Source organism: Oncorhynchus keta, unplaced genomic scaffold (assembly GCF_023373465.1).
Source record: "Oncorhynchus keta strain PuntledgeMale-10-30-2019 unplaced genomic scaffold, Oket_V2 Un_contig_10690_pilon_pilon, whole genome shotgun sequence".
Taxonomy (NCBI): domain Eukaryota; kingdom Metazoa; phylum Chordata; class Actinopteri; order Salmoniformes; family Salmonidae; genus Oncorhynchus; species Oncorhynchus keta.
In genome coordinates, this window is record NW_026277175.1 from 172501 (window position 1) to 196039 (window position 23539).

The 23539-nt window shown below is 45.0% G+C and overlaps 1 protein-coding gene across 1 annotated transcript; it reads left to right on the forward strand.

Annotated features, from left to right (window-relative positions):
* Positions 1 to 2422: 2422 nt before the first annotated feature.
* Positions 2423 to 22898, forward strand: LOC118382858 (leucine-rich repeat-containing protein 17-like). The gene is made up of 4 exons (XM_052500465.1): positions 2423 to 2875; positions 9366 to 10269; positions 20321 to 20476; positions 22480 to 22898. Exons 2-4 carry the CDS (start codon positions 9504 to 9506, stop codon positions 22896 to 22898), a joined length of 1341 nt encoding a protein of 446 aa, XP_052356425.1. The 5' UTR covers positions 2423 to 2875; positions 9366 to 9503.
* The last annotated feature ends 641 nt before the right edge of the window (positions 22899 to 23539 follow it).

The following is a 23539-nucleotide window of genomic DNA, read 5'->3' on the forward strand; positions in this document are numbered from 1 at the left end:
TAGACATGCATGCTTGCACTTTGCCTATACATGCCATTTTGTCCAGGACATACTGCAGAGGTTTTAAGCCACTGTTGGTTTTTTTTCATACTGAAAACTTTCTTTGTAAGAAGAGGTTTTAGTGTCACTGTGCTGTTTTTCTGTTGAGGTTGTAGAATCTCACTGGGGTTTTAGAATGCCACTGTAGGTTTTCTCCCTCTGGGAAGAGGGGATACAGGGCTTGAAGCATCCCCTGTCAAGTTTTTAACAGATAAGAGGTTTTAGACATGGGTTCAAGCACTCATTGCCTATTGAATTTTTCAGGATACACCTTTTTTCTGAAACTGGAACTTTCTCTTAAAGGAAGTGTGCTGGTGCACTTGAGAGGTAAATCTCTGGCCATGTTCCACTGCAATCCCTGTATCTCCCTCTGGGAATGCTGGGAAGAACAGGGCTCTGGTAAACATCCCTGCACAGTTTCCCTAGATAATAATGCTGGGTTCAAGAGGGGATACACCAGTTTTCTGAACACTGCAACCCTAAAGGAAGAGGTGGATAGGATCATACTGAAGGGATAGTGGTCACCTGTTCTGTTGGAATGCACTGGAACCCTAAAGCCAAGAGGGGATACACCGCATGAACACTGCAACCCTTAAGCCAAGAGGGGATACACCGCATGAAGCACTGGAACCCTAAAGCCAAGAGGGGATACACCGCATGAACACTGCAACCCTTAAGCCAAGAGGGGATACACCGCATGAACACTGCAACCCTAAAGCCAGAGGGATACACCGCATGAAGCACTGCAACCCTAAAGCCATAGACCGCATGGGATACACCGCATGAAGCACTGGAACCCTAAAGCCAAGAGGGGATACACCACATGAACACTGCAACCCTTAAGCCAAGAGGGGATACACCGCATGAACACTGCAACCCTAAAGCCAAGAGGGATACACCGCATGAACACTGCAACCCTTAAGCCAAGAGGGATACACCGCATGAACACTGCAACCCTAAAGCCAAGAGGGATACACCGCATGAACACTGCAACCCTAAAGCCAAGAGGGGATATGAACACTGCAACCCTTAAGCCAAGAGGGGATACACCGCATGAACACTGCAACCCTTAAGCCAAGAGGGGATAGACCGCATGAACCGGATACACCGCATGAAGCACTGGAACCCTAAAGCCAAGAAGGAATACACTGCATGAACACTGCAACCCTAAAGCCAAGAGGGGATACACCGCATGAACACTGCAACCCTAAAGCCAAGAGGGGATACACCGCATGAACACTGCAACCCTTAAGCCAAGAGGGATACACCGCATGAACACTGCAACCCTAAAGCCAAGAGGGGATACACCGCATGAACACTGCAACCCTAAAGCCAAGAAGGGATACACCGCATGAACACTGCAACCCTAAAGCCAAAGGGGATACACCGCATGAAGCACTGCAACCCTAAAGGCAAGTGGGGATACACCGCATGAAGCACTGCAACCCTAAAGCCAAGAGGATACACTGCCTGAAGCACTGCAACCCTAAAGGCAAGAGGGGATACACTGCATGAAGCACTGCAACCCTAAAGGCAAGAGGGGATACACTGCATGAAGCACTGCAACCCTAAAGGCAAGAGGGGATACACTGCATGAAGCACTGCAACCCTAAAGGCAAGAGGGATACACTGCATGAATCTCTGGAAGAGCAAGAATAACATAGAGCTTTCAATGATCCCTGTGATAAATACAATTTGACATGTATTTATTTGATAAACTTTCCCCCTGCCTGCATGCTTGTGAGAGAGAGTGTTCTAATTAGTGCTCCATGCTGTGTAAGCGTTCTCTGAGGATTGTGCTGTGGGGAACAGATACAGACTCTGTCTGCCTCCCAAATGCCCATAGGGCTCTGGTCAGAAGTAGTGCACTACGTGGGGAATAGGGTGCCATTTGGGACACACTGACTGAACACCTCAGGCAACCTGAAAGGAAACTCAGTCAGATCAGGTCACGGTCGGGAATGAGTTTGGTTTGGGTGGCAGCAGGGTCGACTGGGAAATGAAAATAAAATCTCCGGTACAGTACAGTCCTTGTGTTCTGCACCACTTCTTATGGACGTTATTTTCTCTCTGTTTCCATCCCCAGTGCCCTATGCTGTGTTAGTAAAGCATTGAGATGCAGGCTGTGTAGGCAGCCACCCTGCACTGTAGCTTTAAGGCTGCCTGCTGCTATAATGAGGCTGTTCACTGATCCATCCAGGTGCTGCGAGGGGAACTACCTACAGTGGTTTAGCATTATAATACTCCATTGGGGTGGTTCACTTGCACAACATCCAAGAATTACAGTCTACAATAGACCAACAACATGGAGTCTATGTTGAGACAACGTTGTGTGGTGGTTGTGTGTTTGCTGTTCTTTCACATCAACTTGAGTTCCTCAGTTCAAGCCCTTTGGTTGGACAGCGAGGAACCGACAGCGTACAGTGTGCTTTCCTTTGCATTACTAGACAGCTCAACACACACAGCCCAGTCTGCCTCCTGTTGGTAAGTGCTGTGTGCGTTGTGTTGAAGCCTGTGTGACCCCAGCTGTCTCTGTTAACTCTATCAGCAGCATCATACTGGATTCTCCAGCCCCCGCCGAGCCCCAGCTCTTTAGCTGTACAGTGCATTAGTCTCACTCCCCACGGCTCTCAGGTTGTGTCGGCCGGGTCATTCGCCCATTTGCACTTTGACCAGCATGCCTGATGCCTGACTCCAGATAGAGGTGCATACCATCTGTTATTACCACAGGGAATTGGTCTGGGATGGAGGTTGGCCAGTGAATTACAGTGCAGGACATTACTCAGTACCACTGCTACGTGGTTTTACACAGATACTCCCTACATCCAACACATGGGTATGTAAATGCATTGATTATTTAGATTTTTCAGATTTCAAACTTTTACTGGTATTATAATTTTCCTGCAGAGCACACACTTGGGATTATTGCGTTAAAATACAGCTGATCTTTGTAAACCCTGTGTGTGTTGTACTGTATGTGTGTCTATAGTTGTGTTTAATGTTGTGTTAGTGTATGTAAGTTGTTTAGTCTGAAACGTTGTTCCCTCTGCTGCTATTGGACCAGGTCTCTCTTGGAAAAGAGATGTTCCAGTTGAACAGTACAGTACAGTGAGTGAGTGAGTGAGTGAGTGAGTGAGTGAGTGAGTGAGTGAGTGAGTGAGTGAGTGAGTGAGTGAGTGAGTGGTGAGTGGTGGTGAGTGAGTGAGTGAGTGAGTGAGTGAGTGAGTGGTGAGTGAGTGAGTGAGTGAGTGAGTGAGTGAGTGGTGAGTGAGTGAGTGAGTGAGTGGTGGTGAGTGAGTGAGTGGTGAGTGAGTGAGTGAGTGGCTATGCCAGCCTGGTCTGATATAGCTGAATGGGCCCAGAGCTAGATGGCCTGGGCATTGGGCCGAATATGGGCCGAAGTTGTGCCGGAACTGGGCCAGAGCTGGGCAGACCAGAGGGGGGGTTAGAGGCCCAAAGCTCCCATGTGCACTCCATATGGGAGAGTGTGTGTTTACACTGGCAGGGGCACGGCCGGCCTCTAACAGAGCTTACGTGGAGAGAGACTAACTTACAACAAACTGTCTGAATGGCCCTAGATGGCAGTCATCTTTGTGTTATAATGGTTTATTTTCAGGAGCATATTAAATACCCACGGATGGATTGAGATCTCACTAGTGTAGCTTTGCTGCGTGTTTGCTTGCTAGGTAGGATACTATAGGGCAAAGTGTTCTCAGACTGAAGAATTCTCTAACTCCATTGTGTCAATAAACTCAATGTTTACACTACCTCTTCTCCATCTCTCCCTGTGACTGGACTGTTCCACTGTGGAAGGCTGTGGGGGAGGAGGAGGGGGGGTGATACAGTTGGACTGGCTCACTGTAGCAGGAGATGGAGGGTGTTGTCTGGCAGACATTATGGCTGCTGCCTCACATCACACTTGGGACTAATGAGTCAATACTGTACAGGCCCATCGCTGGTGGGGGTGAAAACACACACACACACACACACACACACACACACACACACACACACACACACACACACACACACACACACACACACACACACACACACACACACACACACACACACACACACACACACACACACACACACACACACAGCAAGCAGAGCCAGACACACTGCTACATAACGTTGAGGTAGGTTTGTCATCATTGCTAAACCATAAAAGTGGATTCATATTTCCTCTGGGGAAGTTTCTGCCTTATGTTTGCCCGTACTGTAACCTGGGTTGGACCTTATAAATCGAGGTCAACATGAGGAATGACTGTTGTCATGACTAAGATATCATTGTTTTCCTGGTAGAATAGCGTATATCCTGGGAACCATATTTGAATGGCATACATATAACTACTAAATATATACATGATCATTAAGAGCATTCAAGGTACCGACAGAGATGGCCGTAACGCCAGCGTTCCTAGGAAACTATGCAGTTTTTTTTTTTTTACGTGTTATTTCTTACATTAGTACCCCAGGTCATCTTAGGTTTCATTACATACAGTCGAGAAGAACTACTGAATATAAGATCAGCGTCAACTCACCATCAGTACGACCAAGAATATGTTTTCCGCGACGCGGATCCTGTGTTCTGCCTTACAAACAGGACAACGGAATGGATCACATGCAGCAACCCAAGAAAACGACTCCGAAAAAGAGGGAAACGTAGCGGTCTTCTGGTCAGACTCCGGACAAGGGCACATCGTGCACCACTCCCCAGCATTCTTCTTGCCAATGTCCAGTCTCTTGACAACAAGGTTGATGAAATCCGAGCAAGGGTAGCATTCCAGAGGGACATCAGAGACTGCAACGTTCTCTGCTTCACGGAAACATGGCTCACTGGGAAGACGCTATCCGATGCGGTGCAGCCAACGGGTTTCTCCACGCATCGTGCCGACAGAAACAAACATCTTTCTGGTAAGAAGAGTAGCGGGGCGTATGCCTCATGACTAACGGGACATGGTGTGATGAAGGAAACATACAGGAACTCAAATCCTTCTGTTCACCTGATTTAGAATTCCTCACAATCAAATGTAGACCGCATTATCTTCCAAGAGAATTCTCTTCGATTATAATCACAGCCGTATATATCCCCCCCAAGCAGACACATCGATGGCTCTGAACAACTTTATTTAACTCTTTGCAAACTGGAAACCATTTATCCGGAGGCTGCATTCATTGTAGCTGGGGATTTTAACAAAGCTAATCTGAAAACAAGACTCCCTAAATTTTATCAGCATATCGATTGCGCAACCAGGGGTGGTAAAACCTTGGATCATTGTTACTCTAACTTCCGCGACGCATATAAGGCCCTTCCCCGCCCCTTTCGGAAAAGCTGACCACGACTCCATTTTGTTGATCCCTGCCTACAGGCAGAAACTTAAACAAGAGGCTCCCACGCTGAGGTCTGTCCAACGCTGGTCAGACCAAGCTGACTCCACACTCCAAGACTGCTTCCATCACGTGGACTGGGACATGTTTCGTATTGCGTCAGATAAAAATATTGACGAATACGCTGATTCGGTGTGCGAGTTCATTAGAACGCCTTCCGTCGTAAGATGTCGTTCCCATAGCAACGATAAAAACATTCCCTAACCAGAAACCTTGGATGATGGCAGCATTCGCGTGAAACTGAAAGCGCGAACCACTGCTTTTAATCAGGGCAAGGTGTCTGGCAACATGACCGAATACAAACAGTGCAGCTATTCCCTCCGCAAGGCTATTAAACAAGCTAAGCGTCAGTACAGAGACAAAGTAGAATCTCAATTCAACGGCTCAGACACAAGAGGCATGTGGCAGGGTCTACAGTCAATCACGGACGACAAGAAGAAACCCAGCCCAGTCACGGACCAGGATGTCTTGCTCCCAGGCAGACTAAATAACTTTTTTGCCTGCTTTGAGGACAATACAGTGCCACTGACACGGCCTGCAACGAAAACATGCGGTCTCTCCTTCACTGCAGCCGAGGTGAGTAAGACATTTAAACGTGTTAACCCTCGCAAGGCTGCAGGCCCAGACGGCATCCCCAGCCGCGCCCTCAGAGCATGCGCAGACCAGCTGGCCGGTGTGTTTACGGACATATTCAATCAATCCTTATACCAGTCTGCTGTTCCCACATGCTTCAAGAGGGCCACCATTGTTCCTGTTCCCAAGAAAGCTAAGGTAACTGAGCTAAACGACTACCGCCCGTAGCACTCACTTCCGTCATCATGAAGTGCTTTGAGAGACTAGTCAAGGACCATATCACCTCCACCCTACCTGACACCCTAGACCCACTCCAATTTGCTTACCGCCCAAATAGGTCCACAGACGATGCAATCTCAACCACACTGCACGCTGCCCTAACCCACCTGGACAAGAGGAATACCTATGTGAGAATCCTGTTCATCGACTACAGCTCGGCATTCAACACCATTGGTCCACTCACACTGACAGCTTCCGTGAAGAAGGCGCAGCAGCGCCTCTTCAACCTCAGGAGGCTGAAGAAATTTGTCTTGTCACCAAAAGCACTCACAAACTTCTACAGATGCACAATCGAGAGCATCCTGGCGGGCTGTATCACCGCCTGGTACGTCAACTGCTCCGCCCTCAACCGTAAGGCTCTCCAGAGGGTAATGAGGTCTGCACAACGCATCACCGGGGGCAAACTACCTGCCCTCCAGGACACCTACACCACCCGATGTTACAGGAAGGCCATAAAGATCATCAAGGACATCAACCACCCGAACCACTGCCTGTTCACCCCGCTATCATCCAGAAGGCGAGGTCAGTACAGGTGCATCAAAGCTGGGACCGAGAGACTGAAAAACAGCTTGTATCTCAAGGCCATCAGACTGTTAAACAGCCACCACTAACATTGAGTGGCTGCTGCCAACACACTGTCATTGACACTGACCCAACTCCAGCCACTTTAATAATGGGAATTGATGGGAAATGATGTAAATATATCACTAGCCACTTTAAACAATGCTACCTTATATAATGTTACTTACCCTACATTATTCATCTCATATGCATACGTATATACTGTACTCTACATCATCGACTGCATCCTTATGTAATACATGTATCACTAGCCACTTTAACTATGCCACTTTGTTTACTTTGTCTACATACTCATCTCATATGTATATACTGTACTCGATACCATCTACTGTATGCTGCTCTGTACCATCACTCATTCATATATCCTTATGTACATATTCTTTATCCCCTTACACTGTGTATAAGACAGTAGTTTTGGAATTGTTAGTTAGATTACTTATTGGTTATCACTGCATTGTCGGAACTAGAAGCACAAGCATTTCGCTACACTCGCATTTACATCTGCTAACCATGTGTATGTGACAAATAAAATTTGATTTGATTTGATTTGAGGTGCATCATCAACACTAACCTGTAACACCAGTGATAATAATAAACTCTGGGTAATTCCATTCAGCTACACACAGCCTTCCCTCAGGGTAATTCCATTCAGCTACACACAGCCTTCCCTCAGGTTAATTCCATTCAGCTACACACAGCCTTCCCTCGGGGTAATTCCATTCAGCTACACACAGCCTTCCCTCGGGGTAATTCCATTCAGCTACACACAGCCTTCCCTCAGGGTAATTCCATTCAGCTACACACAGCCTTCCCTCAGTGTAATTCCATTCAGCTACACACAGCCTTCTCTCAGGGTAATTCCATTCAGCTACACACAGCCTTCCCTTGGGGTAAGGTAGTTAGGGAGGTCTTTACAGCCACCATGTTTATCAGAGTATGTTTACAGGAGTGGACGTACACAGACATGTAAACTTCCTTCTCTTTGATGAATTATCGTGAGCCTAGTGTACAGATGAATTACTGACTGGAGAGGCGAGAGAGAAGAGCAGACCGCCACCAGGTTTTGTGTTGGGAGAGAACAGAGAGAGAAGAGCAGGAGGGGAACAGAGACAGGAGAAGGGAGGAGAGCCACCAGTAATTTTTGAACAGAGAGAGCAGAAGGGAGGAGAGGAACAGAGAGAGAATAGGAGAAGAGAGGAGGGGAACAGAAGGGAGGAGAGGAACAGAGACAGAGAGACAGAGAAATAGGGAAGGAGAGGAACAGAGAGATAGGAGAAGGGAGGAGAGGAACAGAGAGAGCAGAAGGGAGGAGAGGAACAGAGAGATAGGAGAAGGGAGGAGAGGAACAGAGAGATAGGAAGGGAGGAGAGGAACAGAGAGATAGGAGAAGGGAGGAGAGGAACAGAGAGATAGAAGAAGGGAGGAGAGGAACAGAGAGATAGGAGAAGGGAGGAGAGGAACAGAGAGATAGAGAAGGGAGGAGAGAACAGAGAGATAGGAGAAGGGAAGAGGAACAGAGAGAGGAAGGGAGGAGAGGAACAGAGATAGAGGGGAGGAGAGGAACAGAGAGATAGAAGAGATAGGAGAAGGGGAGAACAGAGATAGGAACAGAGAGAACAGAGAAGGGAGGGAGAGGAACAGAGAGATAATTCCAGAGGGAGGAGAGGAACAGAGAGATAGGAGAAGGAGGAGAAGAACAGAGAAATAGAAGAGGAGAGAGGAACAGAGAATGAGAGGAACAGAGAGATAGGAGAAGGGGAGGAGAGGAACAGAGAGATAGAAAGGGGAGGAGAGGAACAGAGAGATAGAAGAAGGGAGGAGAGGAACAGAGAGATAGAAGAAGGGAGGAGAGGAACAGAGAGATAGGAGAAGGGAGGAGAGGAACAGAGAAATAGAAGAGGGGAGAGAGGAACAGAGGAAGGAGAAGGGAGGAGAGGAACAGAGAGATAGGAGAAGGGAGGAGAGGAACAGAGAAATAGAAGAAGGGAGGAGAGGAACAGAGAGATAGGGAGGGAGGGAGAGGAACAGAGAGATAGGAGAAGGGAGGAGAGAACAGAGAGATAGGAAGAAGGAGGAGAGGAACAGAGAAGAGAAGGGAGGAGAGGAACAGAGAGATAGGAGAAGGGAGGAGAGGAACAGAAAGACAGAGAGATAGGAGAAGGGAGGAGAGGAACAAAGGAAATGGGGCACTGTTCCATGACAGTGTTTTAACTCTCTGTTTGATAGACTAGGAGAAGGGAGGAGAGGATCATATAACAAAGGAAATGCTTTATGTTTGTTTCTCTCCATCATTCTTCCATATCCCTCCCTTTCTTCCATCATTCTTCCTATCCCTCCCTTTCTTCCTCTCTATCCCTCCCTTTCTTCCTCTCTATCCCTTCCTTTCCCTCTCCTCCCGAACAATGAACTCTCCACTTAACTCTCTCTCTCTCTCTCTCTCTCTCTCTCTCTCTCTCTCTCTCTCTCTCTCTCTCTCTCTCTCTCTCTCTCACACACAGCTGTAACCAGCCTTCCCTGGCACCAGCAGAAACCCAAGGCCATCTCTGATTGCACTTGGCCATCCCTCTCCCCTTCCCTCCCTCTTGTTCCAGTCTTGCCGCTCCCCATCTCCCAGTGGTGGCATTGGGGCTCCCAGGATGCGGCTGCTCAGCGCTTTCTTGCTCCTCCTGCTCCTCAGGTCCACTGAGCCCAGGAAGGGTGGACGGAACAGAGAAAGGGGCAGGGCCCGGGGTAAAGGCAGGGCCAATGTTGTCAAACGCCAAACCTCTGAATGCAAGGAATACATGGAGGCCGGAGAGAAATACCTGGACTGTCAGGACCGCCAGCTGACCGGGGTGCAACAGCACTGGCCTGAAGACATCCACCACCTCCTGCTGGCCCGCAACAAGATCCAGGTGCTCAGAGACAACACCTTCTCCCAGTTCAAGAACCTAAAGAGTCTGGATCTACAACAGAATGAGCTCTACATGGTGGAGGAGGAGGCGTTCGCAGGGCTGGGACAGCTCACTACTCTGCTTCTTCAGCACAACCAGATGAAGACTGCTTCTGAGGAGCATCTGCTGCCCTTGCCAAACCTCCGCTACCTGCGTCTCTATGACAACCCCTGGGACTGCCGGTGCTCGCTGGATAGTCTGGTCAGGACACTGCAGGTGCCCAGCAACCGTAACCTTGGGAACTACGCAAAGTGTTCGGAGCCGGACGCGCTGAGAGGTCAGAAGCTGAAGAAGATGAGGCCAGAGCTGCTGTGTGCTGAGGATGGGGAGGGCCATCTGCCAGGGCAGAAACCTCAGGAGGGGCAGGGTAGTCTGCCCAAACCACCTCCCATCAAGAAGTACCCTGATGCCAACTCCTTGTGCCACACCTACATGTTCCCCAAACCCATGCTGGACTGCAAGAGCAAAGGTAAGCTATGAGCCAACCAAGCTTGTCTCCCTTTCATTTGTTTGTGTGACCTGTGTGAAGAATGTCCTCCTTGGAGGACAATGGCGTGTTGTATTCTGGTCTTTCAGAACACTGGAGTGAGTTATTGGGGTTCTCAGGGCCATGGGTTCCACGACCCAGATGAATCTCTACTGAAACAGCTTTTTAGTCCAAGATTAGGACTAGTATGGGTCAGGGAAACCGGCCCTCCGTGTATGAGTCACATGTCCATCTGAAATCTCTGGCCATTGTTCACTACACATGGTTGTTGTGAGGACTTTTGCAACAGTATGGAGGAGAGGCTGGCTGCTGGATACTCCAGAGCTGTGGTTGATAAGGACTACTTTCTAAATGTGTTCTCGATAATTTCCCTGAATCAGAATGTGGTAGGAGACGACTGTAAACCAGAGAGGCCTTAGAGTGACGGCTTGCAGCGTGGAAACCGTGGAAACCATCATGTAACGTTAGACACAAAGGGACCAAGGGAAAATATGGAGTCTCATTTCTGTCTCCCGTCCAGACTCTCACATCTGGTGCCGTTTCTGTGCTATGTATAACTGCCACATTAAAACTGCTATCAGGACTATAACCTCTAGAGAGATTAGGTTTCAATATTGTTTTTCAAATAGTCGTTAGGCCCAGACCCATGGAACTGACTTCAGCTCAGTATGGTCATGAATGGAGTCCATGCTGATTTGTGGGGACTGCTTTTGTTTGAGGATAACATGAATAGTCCCTTCATATTGATTTAGTATAGACGTGGCAGTATGGTCATGAATAGTCCCTTCATATTGATTTAGTATAGACGTGGCAGTATGGTCATGAATAGTCCCTTCATATTGATTTAGTATAGACGTGGCAGTATGGTCATGAATAGTCCCTTCATATTGATTTAGTATCATGAGTATGGTCATGAATAGTCCCTTCATATTGATTTAGTATAGACGTGGCAGTATGGTCATGAATAGTCCCTTCATATTGATTTAGTATAGACGTGGCAGTATGGTCATGAATAGTCCCTTCATATTGATTTAGTATAGACGTGGCAGTATGGTCATGAATAGTCCCTTCATATTGATTTAGTATTTAGTATAGACGTGGCAGTATGGTCATGAATAGTCCCTTCATATTGATTTAGTATAGACGTGGCAGTATGGTCATAGAATAGTCCCTTCATATTGATTTAGTATAGAGATGTGGCAGTATGGTCATGAATAGTCCCTTCATATTGATTTAGTATAGACGTGGCAGTATGGTCATGAATAGTCCCTTCATATTGATTTAGTATAGACGTGGCAGTATGGTCATGAATGAATAGTCAGTATGGTCCTTCATATTGATTTAGTATAGACGTGGCAGTATGGTCATGAATAGTCCCTTCATATTGATTTAGTATAGACGTGGCAGTATGGTCATGAATAGTCCCTTCATATTGATTTAGTATAGACGTGGCAGTATGGTCATGAATAGTCCCTTCATATTGATTTAGTATAGACGTGGCAGTATGGTCATGAATAGTCCCTTCATATTGATTTAGTATAGACGTGGCAGTATGGTCATGAATAGTCCCTTCATATTGATTTAGTATAGACGTGGCAGTATGGTCATGAATAGTCCCTTCATATTGATTTAGTATAGACGTGGCAGTATGGTCATGAATAGTCCCTTCATATTGATTTAGTATAGACGTGGCAGTATGGTCATGAATAGTCCCTTCATATTGATTTAGTATAGACGTGGCAGTATGGTCATGAATAGTCCCTTCATATTGATTTAGTGTGGAAGTGGCAGTATGGTCATGAATAGTCCCTTCATATTGATTTAGTATAGACGTGGCAGTATGGTCATGAATAGTCCCTTCATATTGATTTAGTATAGACGTGGCAGTATGGTCATGAATAGTCCCTTCATATTGATTTAGTATAGATGTGGCAGTATGGTCATGAATAGTCCCTTCATATTGATTTAGTATAGACGTGGCAGTATGGTCATGAATAGTCCCTTCATATTGATTTAGTATAGACGTGGCAGTATGGTCATGAATAGTCCCTTCATATTGATTTAGTATAGACGTGGCAGTATAGTCATGAATAGTCCCTTCATATTGATTTAGTATAGACGTGGCAGTATGGTCATGAATAGTCCCTTCATATTGATTTAGTATAGACGTGGCAGTATGGTCATGAATAGTCCCTTCATATTGATTTAGTATAGACGTGGCAGTATGGTCATGAATAGTCCCTTCATATTGATTTAGTATAGACGTGGCAGTATAGTCATGAATAGTCCCTTCATATTGATTTAGTATAGACGTGGCAGTATGGTCATGAATAGTCCCTTCATATTGAATAGTCCCTTCATATTGATTTAGTATAGACGTGGCAGTATGGTCATGAATAGTCCCTTCATATTGATTTAGTATAGACGTGGCAGTATGGTCATGAATAGTCCCTTCATATTGATTTAGTATAGAGTCAGTATGGTCATGAATAGTCCCTTCATATTGATTTAGTATAGACGTGGCAGTATGGTCATGAATAGTCCCTTCATATTGATTTAGTATAGAATAGTCATGAATAGTCCCTTCATATTGATTTAGTATAGACGTGGCAGTATGGTCATGAATAGTCCCTTCATATTGATTTAGTATAGACGTGGCAGTATGGTCATGAATAGTCCCTTCATATTGATTTAGTATAGACGTGGCAGTATGGTCATGAATAGTCCTTCATATTGATTTAGTATTCAGTATATGAATAGATTTAGTATAGACGTAGTATAGTCATGAATAGTCCCTTCATATTGATTTAGTATAGGTCAGTATGAATAGTCCCTTCATATTGATTTAGTATAGACGTGGCAGTATAGTCATGAATAGTCCCTTCATATTGATTTAGTATAGACGTGGCAGTATAGTCATGAATAGTCCCTTCATATTGATTTAGTATAGATGTGGCAGTATGGTCATGAATAGTCCCTTCATATTGATTTAGTATAGTATGGTCGTGGCAGTATGGTCATGAATAGTCCCTTCATATTGATTTAGTATAGACGTGGCAGTATGGTCATGAATAGTCCCTTCATATTGATTTAGTATAGACGTGGCAGTATAGTCATGAATAGTCCCTTCATATTGATTTAGTATAGACGTGGCAGTATGGTCATGAATAGTCCTTCATATTGATTTAGTCAGTATAGTCATGAATAGTCCCTTCATATTTGTATGGTTTAGTATAGATTTAGTATAGACGTGGCAGTATAGTCATGAATAGTCCCTTCATATTGATTTAGTATAGATGTGGCAGTATGGTCATGAATAGTCCTTCATATTGATTTAGTATAGACGTGGCAGTATGGTCATGAATAGTCCCTTCATATTGATTTAGTATGTGGCAGTATAGTCATGAATAGATGTGGCAGTATGGTCATGAATAGTCCCTTCATATTGATTTAGTAGATATAGTCATGAATAGTCCCTTCATATTGATTTAGTATAGAGTATGGTCATGAATAGTCCCTTCATATTGATTTAGTATAGATGTGGCAGTATGGTCATGAATAGTCCCTTCATATTGATTTAGTATAGACGTGGCAGTATGGTCATGAATAGTCCCTTCATATTGATTTAGTATCATAGTCATGAATAGTCCCTTCATATTATTTAGTATAGACGTGGCAGTATGGTCATGAATAGTCCCTTCATATTGATTTAGTATAGTATAGACGTGGCAGTATAGTCATGAATAGTCCCTTCATATTGATTTAGTATAGACGTGGCAGTATGGTCATGAATAGTCCCTTCATATTGATTTAGTATAGACGTGGCAGTATCTGATGAATAGTCCCTTCATATTGATTTAGTTGACATGTCAGTATGGTCATGAATAGTCCCTTCATATTGATTTAGTATAGATGTATGGTCATGAATAGTCCCTTCATAATGATGTACTGTCCCTATGGTCATGAATAGTCCCTTCATATTGATTTAGTATAGAGTGGCAGTATGGTTGAATAGTCCCTTCATATTGATTTAGCAGCAATGAATAGTCCCTTCATAGTCATGAATAGTCCCTTCATATTGATTTAGTATAGATGTGGCAGTATGGTCATGAAAGTCCCTTCATATTGATTTAGTATAGATGTGGCAGTATGGTCATGAATAGTCCCTTCATATTGATTTGTATAGATGTGGCAGTATGGTCAATGAATAGTCCTTCATATTGATTTAATATAGATGTGGCAGTATGGTCATGAATATCCCTTCATATTGATTTAGTATAGATGTGGCAGTATGGTCATGAATAGTCCCTTCATATTGATTTAGTATAGATGTGGCAGTATGGTCATGAATAGTCCCTTCCCTCCCTAGTATTGAATAGTCCCTCCCTCCCTGATTTAGTATAGACCAGTCTCATGAATAGTCCCTTCATATTGATTTAGTATAGACGTGGCAGTATAGTCATGAATAGTCCCTTCATATTGATTTAGTATCGTGGCAGTATGGTCATGAATAGTCCCTTCATCTGTGAATGGTCATGAGCCTTCAATTATTTAGTATAACGTGGCAGTATAACTGACCAGATTGGTCAGTTACACTGGAAACAAAGTCTTCATTTGATTTAAACATGTGGCAGTATGGTCATGAATGTCCCTTCATATTGATTTACATACCGTATACTGAATAGTCCCTTCATATTGATTTAGTATAGAGCAGTAGTCAGAATGTATCTAACCACAAATGAAAATATTGATTTCCTGTGGTACATGAATAGTCCCTTCATATGAGTATGTGGGTCAGAATATCCCTTCATAGTGATTTTTAGATAAATGTCATGAATAGTCTTCAGGCAAGATGACGTGGCCTGGTTTAGTCCCTTCATATTGATTTAGTCTATCATTAGTCATGAATAGAACAGTATAGAGTCAGTCATGAATGGATTTAGTATGGCCTGCTTGTCATCTCTGTCAGAATAGTCCCTCTCATTATATGATGGTTTCTTGGAGTTCCTGTAACCGATGGCCAGGTGTTTTGTCAGCTGACACATTCTGGGGGAGTCCCTTCATATTGATGTGTAGCAGACGTGGCAGTATGGAATAGTCCCTTCATATTGATTTAGTATTCAGTATGGGTGGTCCCTTCATATTGATTTAGTATAGACTGACCAGTATGGTCATGAATAGTCCCTTCATATTGATTTAGTATAGACGTGGCAGTATGGTCATGAATAGTCCCTTCATATTGATTTAGTATAGACGTGGCAGTATGGTCATGAATAGTCTCCTTAGTATAGACCTCCACAGCATGATGGGTATTGATATTCTAGTCCTTCTGATTTAGTATAGACCTCTCATGAATAGTCCACAGCATGATGTCCCTTCATATTGATTTAGTAATATTCTGGCAGTATAGTCATGGAATAGTCTCCTCTCCTCCACAGCATGATGGCAGTATATTCTGCTGGTGGTCTCCTCTCCTCCACAGCATGATGGGTAATATTCTGCTGGTAGTCTCCTCTCCTCCACAGCATGATGGGTAATATTCTGCTGGTAGTCTCCTCTCCTCCACAGCATGATGGGTAATATTCTGCTGGTAGTCTCCTCTCCTCCACAGCATGATGGGTAATATTCTGCTGGTAGTCTCCTCTCCTCCACAGCATGATGGGTAATATTCTGCTGGTAGTCTCCTCTCCTCCACAGCATGATGGGTAATATTCTGCTGGTAGTCTCCTCTCCTCCACAGCATGATGGGTAATATTCTGCTGGTAGTCTCCTAGTCCTCCACAGCATGATGGGTAATATTCTGCTGGTAGTCTCCTCTCCTCCACAGCATGATGGGTAATATTCTGCTGGTAGTCTCCTCTCCTCCACAGCATGATGGGTAATATTCTGCTGGTTGTCTCCTCTCCTCCACAGCATGATGGGTAATATTCTGCTGGTGGTCTCCTCTCCTCCACAGCATGATGGGTATAATATTCTGCTGGTAGTCTCCTCTCCTCCACAGCATGATGGGTAATATTCTGCTGGTAGTCTCCTCTCCTCCACAGCATGATGGGTAATATTCTGCTGGTTGTCTCCTCTCCTCCACAGCATGATGGGTAATATTCTGCTGGTATGGTCTCCTCTCCTCCACAGCATGATGGGTCATGAATAGTCCTTCTGCTAGTAGTCTCCTCTCCTGAACAGCATGATTTGGGTATATTCTGCTGGTAGTCTCCCTCTCCTCCACAGCATGATGGGTAATATTCTGCTGGTAGTCTCCCTTCTCCTCCACAGCATGATGGGTAATATTCTGCTGGTAGTCTCCTCTGTCCACAGCAGCGTTGATTTCCTTGATATACAGGCATATTAGGCACCTGAGTCCCTCTGTAAAAGCAGCACTGTGCATTTACAATCTAAATGAATGGCTGTATAGGTTTAGTTTCCTGCTGTCTGTAAACAACATGTGATTTTAATAAACTATGATCAGGGATGGGTAATGAATAGCCACCCATATTTTGTATGGCCCGCAGTATGGAAACATTTCTAAAAACATTTCAAATAAACTTCCTGTTGAGAGTTAGAATAGTGGTTGTGCATCAGCAGTTGTTCTGTTGTTACGTCAGTCACTGACAGCTTCAGTAATTAGACTGGCAAGTTAGTCTAGCGGCCAGCCATCTAAACTTCTAGTAAGCATGGTCAAATTGCAGACCGGTGGGCCCCCATTGATTTTATTAATCACTCTCACACAGATATCATCTTAAAAACTGCAAACATTTCTCTAAACCCTATGGCAAAATGAGTACAATTGCATGGAATTTGTTATAAAATTATTAAATCTTCTCTCCGCCCCATGACAAAATGTCACTTATAGGATATAGGGCCGGCTCTGACTGTATGAGTGGGTATGGATATAGGGCCAGCTCTGACTGTATGAGTGGGTATGGATATAGGGCCAGCTCTGACTGTATGAGTGGGTATGGATATAGGGCCAGCTCTGACTGTATGAGTGGGTATGGATATAGGGCCAGCTCTGACTGTATGAGTGGGTATGGATATAGGGCCGGCTCTGACTGTATGAGTGGGTATGGATATAGGGCCGGCTCTGACTGTATGAGTGGGTATGGATATAGGGCCGGCTCTGACTGTATGAGTGGGTATGGATATAGGGCCGGCTCTGACTGTATGAGTGGGTATGGATATAGGGCCGGCTCTGACTGTATGAGTGGGTATGGATATAGGGCCGGCTCTGACTGTATGAGTGGGTATGGATATAGGACCGGCTCTGACTGTATGAGTGGGTATGGATATAGGACCGGCTCTGACTGTATGAGTGGGTATGGATATAGGGCCAGCTCTGACTGTATGAGTGGGTATGGATATAGGGCCGGCTCTGACTGTATGAGTGGGTATGGATATAGGGCCAGCTCTGACTGTATGAGTGGGTATGGATATAGGGCCAGCTCTGACTGTATGAGTGGGTATGGATATAGGACCGGCTCTGACTGTATGAGTGGGTATGGATATAGGGCCAGCTCTGACTGTATGAGTGGGTATGGATATAGGGCCAGCTCTGACTGTATGAGTGGGTATGGATATAGGGCCAGCTCTGACTGTATGAGTGGGTATGGATATAGGTCCAGCTCTGACTGTATAGAGTGGGTATGGATATAGGGCCAGCTCTGACTGTATGAGTGGGTATGGATATAGGGCCAGCTCTGACTGTATGAGTGGGTATGGATATAGGGCCAGCTCTGACTGTATGAGTGGGTATGGATATAGGGCCAGCTCTGACTGTATGAGTGGGTATGGATATAGGGCCAGCTCTGACTGTATGAGTGGGTATGGATATAGGGCCAGCTCTGACTGTATGAGTGGGTATGGATATAGGGCCGGCTCTGACTGTATGAGTGGGTATGGATATAGGGCCAGCTCTGACTGTATGAGTGGGTATGGATATAGGGCCAGCTCTGACTGTATGAGTGGGTATGGATATAGGGCCAGCTCTGACTGTATGAGTGGGTATGGATATAGGGCCAGCTCTGACTGTATGAGTGGGTATGGATATAGGGCCAGCTCTGACTGTATGAGTGGGTATGGATATAGGGCCATATTGGCTCTGACTGTATGAGTGGGTATGGATATAGGGCCAGCTCTGACTGTATGAGTGGGTATGGATATAGGACCGGCTCTGACTGTATGAGTGGGTATGGATATAGGACCGGCTCTGACTGTATGAGTGGGTATGGATATAGGACCGGCTCTGACTGTATGAGTGGGTATGGATATAGGACCGGCTCTGACTGTATGAGTGGGTATGGATATAGGACCGGCTCTGACTGTATGAGTGGGTATGGATATAGGAATAGCTCTGACTGTATGAGTGGGTATGGATATAGGGCCAGCTCTGACTGTATGAGTGGGTATGGATATAGGGCCAGCTCTGACTGTATGAGTGGGTATGGATATAGGACCGGCTCTGACTGTATGAGTGGGTATGGATATAGGACCGGCTCTGACTGTATGAGTGGGTATGGATATAGGACCGGCTCTGACTGTATGAGTGGGTATGGATATAGGACCGGCTCTGACTGTATGAGTGGGTATGGATATAGGACCGGCTCTGACTGTATGAGTGGGTATGGATATAGGGCCAGCTCTGACTGTATGAGTGGGTATGGATATAGGGCCGGCTCTGACTGTATGAGTGCGTATGGATATAGGGCCGGCTCTGACTGTATGGCCCCTCATGATGAGTTCAGATTCTTTCTGAAAACGGTTATGGCTGAACGACCTGGACTTCTCCCAACATCCCAACCATCTGCATGTTTCCCCACTCACTGCTGTAGTCTGAACTCACTGCTGTAGTCTGAACTCACTAGGTCCGACTCTGACTGCTGTAGTCTGAACTGAAGCATATCACAGGTGTTGTGAGGCAGGGGTTCGATAGATAGGGGAAAGAGAAAGAACATCTGACCCAGCAAGTGTCCCAAATGACATCTCTATTCCCTACATAGTGCACTACTTTTAACCAGAGCCCTACCATGGCCCATAGGGATATGGACAAAAGTAGTGCTACTATCTAGTGAATAGGGTGTCATTGCTCCAGCAACCTCATCTAAAAGCCATGGAGCGCTAATCTCCTTTCCTTACAGTGGAGGAGGATGGATGTCCTATGCTGTTATGATATTAGAGCAGATGTCTGTCGTTAAGGTCTGTGATAGTTCCTTTAGCCGAATGATGAATAAACCGTGCTCAGAATGTGGCCAACTGGAAGCAGTCCAAGACTGTCCGTGGATTTTGACAAACACAGAAAGGTCCTGTGTCGTTCATGAAATTAAAAGGTCTCGGCTCCTCCACAGCATGAAGGTTTTCCACCCCACCACAGCTAGGTTCATTCTCAGCTGAGCGCTTTCATTGTGAACATGACTTAGAAAACTGGTTCCAAAGACATCATTCATGATGATATTGTTAGTAGAAGTTGTATGCATTTTAGGGACCACCTACTTCGTCTGCATGTCTTAGTCTTTATTTTAAACTCTAGATTGAGAACAATGGCTCTTGCAGAAGTTTTCCTTCTATGGTGAAAGGCTGCTGGCGATCACAAAGCTCTCAGATGTCTTTTACGCCTGTGGGAAACCCTGTTTCACACGGTAACCTTCACGATTTCATACCCTTCAAAGGCTAATGGTCAACCCAGAGTGCTGTGAATAACAGTCCTGCTTGGCACAGATATGCAATGATGGCTACAGAGGGACTATAGAGTGGGTATGGAGGCCATCTTGATATTCTCAAACACTCGGACTTCACATATGTAGGAATGACCAAATTTCATTGGGTTGAAAAAATCACATATGTCCCACTGTAGGTTCCTTGTGTGTCTGTATGAGTGGGTATGGATATAGGGCTCGCTGATGTGTTTTTGTTCATGTTTTCATACAGTATGATAGCTAGCTGATTTGGCCATTGTACACATGTCTGGGTAAGCCATTAACATCTCACTGACCTCCATATTCTCTCTCTCTTTCTCCCCCCTCTCTTTCCCCCCTCCCTCCAGAACTGAAGAACATCCCCTCAAGTCTCCCGTCAGACATTGTGAGGATGGACTTGTCCAGTAACAGCATCACTCAGCTCCGGCCCAAGGAGTTTGTTGCTGTCAGGGACCTGAAGCTTCTCAACCTCAGCAGTAACAGTCTGGATCAGATCGACACAGGTGAGGAGAGACCATACACTTCCTTCAAACAGCACAATCATTGTGGATGTGTGCCAAGTCATGCTGCACAGAGGATCAGATCTCACAACACCTGAAGAAGGGTTTAATAAGATACAGCAATCTGATATATATATGCTTTTTGTTAAATATGTTTTGATTTGTGACTTACAGTAGTGAGTGGACACACTTCCTTACTGGTATGGATATACCCATTGTAATCGGAGAGGAATCAGAGGAGGACCTTGACCTTGAGTCCATTCATCACAAAATGGAGGCATGGCTTTATTTCCTCCAGAAATATAATTGTTAGAATCCCTGGGGTAATGTGAAGAAAGAGGCAGAAGAAAGACAAATAAAAAACTCATATACTTTATATACCATACCAGTACTTTATATACCATACCAGTACTTTATATACCATACCAGTACTTTATATACCATACCAGTACTTTATATACCATACCAGTACTTTATATACTATACCAGTACTTTATATACCATTCCAGTATACCATACCAGTACTTTATATACCATACCAGTACTATATACCATACCAGTATACCTTTATATACCATACCAGTACTTTATTTACTATTCCATATACCATATACCATACCAGTACTTTATGGATATATACCATACCAGTACAGTATTTATATACCATACCAGTACTGTATTTATATACCATACCAGACAGCATTGAGTTTGGATCAATTCCACACTTAGATAAAAACCCTTAACGCTCATTAGCTTCTCACACGGATGAATCTGACTTAAAGGAGACTACGATGCCATAAACCTGCTCCATCTCGTTTGTAGAACCAACAAGGTTCTCTATTTGCTGAGGAATCACTACACTACCTTCTAGTTCTGTTATGTTTGAGAACTGGTGGGGAAAAAAACGCTGTCTCATTATTCCTAGGCTCACAAGAACTGGTCACATAGCCAGGAAGCTTTGCCATGGAAGGAAAATAGTTCCTTATCATTAATTATTGCAGAACATATGCAAACAATTGAGTATTTCCCTGAGTTGTTAACAAGTAATTAATGGTGGTTAATTCCGACCAACTATGACAACCAGTACTGTACAAACACAGTCATTAACTACTATGATCGAGGAGAAAGAATAAGAACGAAATAGCCTGTTATGGATCATAAGCCAATCCGTTCTGGACAGAGAAAGCAACTGCAAATTGAACACAATTCTCATGAAGTACTCACAAAATAGGGCCGGCTCTGCTCCCTCACTTTTCTCAGGGACTGTGAGAAGCTAAGCTCTGTAGCAAGCCCAAACTGGTTTAAAAAATAGACCCAATTGTTGTCTCATTGAGTTGCACAGACAAACCAGTAGAAACCGGACAGTAATTCTCATGAGTATGATAAGAACATAATCTGAGTGGGGGTTTGTGGGAGTGGTAACAGGAGGGTCACTCTGGAGACAGTGCTAAATACAGTTGGCCTATCTGTCTTTATGGTGCTAGCTTGCACTGCCACCATTACTCAGGGCTACACTGCAGGAAACACATCTTAAAGATGTCTGCTAGCTATTACCCCACATCGTAGCCACATCAACAGGCTAACTTCAGCTTGAATTAGAGCTGAGACTAGGTGATGGGGAGAGCACTGGTCAAAGTTAATATCAGCATGTGTTTGAAGACGAGGTGCTGAAAATGCAGTCAGAAATTAGTTATGGAAGCTGTTACTCTTTCGTGTTACAGTGGAACATTAGTTCCCGGTAATAATTCAGTATTCATGTCCGTTAGTGGACATTACTTCCACTGAAACTTTCCACTGAGTGCTACTGTATAAGATGAATTGAAGTAGAAAGGACCTCTAACCCCAACGTCCTCTCTCCCTTGTCCCCCTCTTCAGCTTAATCCACTGGGCACCTGCACCTGTCCAGTAGGAATTTCTTCCACTGAGACTTGTGCTATAAGATTCATTGAAATTTCCTGTCCCTCTAACCAACCCTTAACATCCTGCATTTCTCCCCCTCTCCATAGCTGCGTTTGCGGGCCTCCTGTACCTGCGAGAGCTGGACCTGTCCAACAACAGCCTGCACTACTTCCAGTACGGAGTGTTGGAGGACCTGTACTTCCTCAGGATGCTGAATCTGGGGGATAACCCCTGGGTCTGTGACTACAACATCCACTACCTGATCTACTGGCTGAAGCATCAAACGGGGGTGGCCTACTCTGGCCTAATCTGCACCGAGCCTCAGGAGTTCAGGGGCTGGCATATGCCGTGGAGAATTATGTCAAGACCTACAGACGGAGAGTGTCCCAAGGATAAGGATCCACAGCCAGGGAAGGGTGATACAGGACAGGGACAGACGGCTCAGGAGCTAGTGGCCGAGACAGAGGAGGCGGAGATGGTTCCTTCTGCCGAAGCCTCTGAGAGACCCCAGACCAAAGAAATATGAGGTCACCAGGTTGACTTAATAGGACAGAGTTGGAAATTAGAGGAGAACTGCTGTTGTTGTTTTCTATTATCACAGAATATTCCAATTCAGTCTATCAGACCCTTTTTTTTAACTTTCATATTCCCACCAGCATAACCAATGCAGTCCAGTTGATTCCCACCAGCATAACCAATGCAGGACAGTTGGATTCCCAACAGCATAACCATATGCAGGACAGTTGGATTCCCATCACATATAACCAATGCAGGACAGTTGGATTCCCATACAGCATATACCAACCAGGACAGTTGGATTCCCACCAGCATAACCAATGCAGGACAGTTGGATTCCCAACAGCATAACCAATGCAGTCAGACAGTTGGATTCCCACCAGCATAACCAATGCAGGATTCTCAACCTCATTTGCAGTAACAGTCAGCATCAACACACAGGTGAGGAGAGACAGATGGATTCCCAACAGCATAACCAATGCCAAGGCTCACAGATCTCACAACACCTGGAAGGGTTTAATAAGAAACCAGACATAAGCTTTTTGTTAAATATGTTTTGAAGTGACAAATGGATTCGGAGCAGAACATATGCAGACAATTGAGTCCATTTCACAAAATGGAGGCATTGTTAACAGAAATAGAATTGTTAGA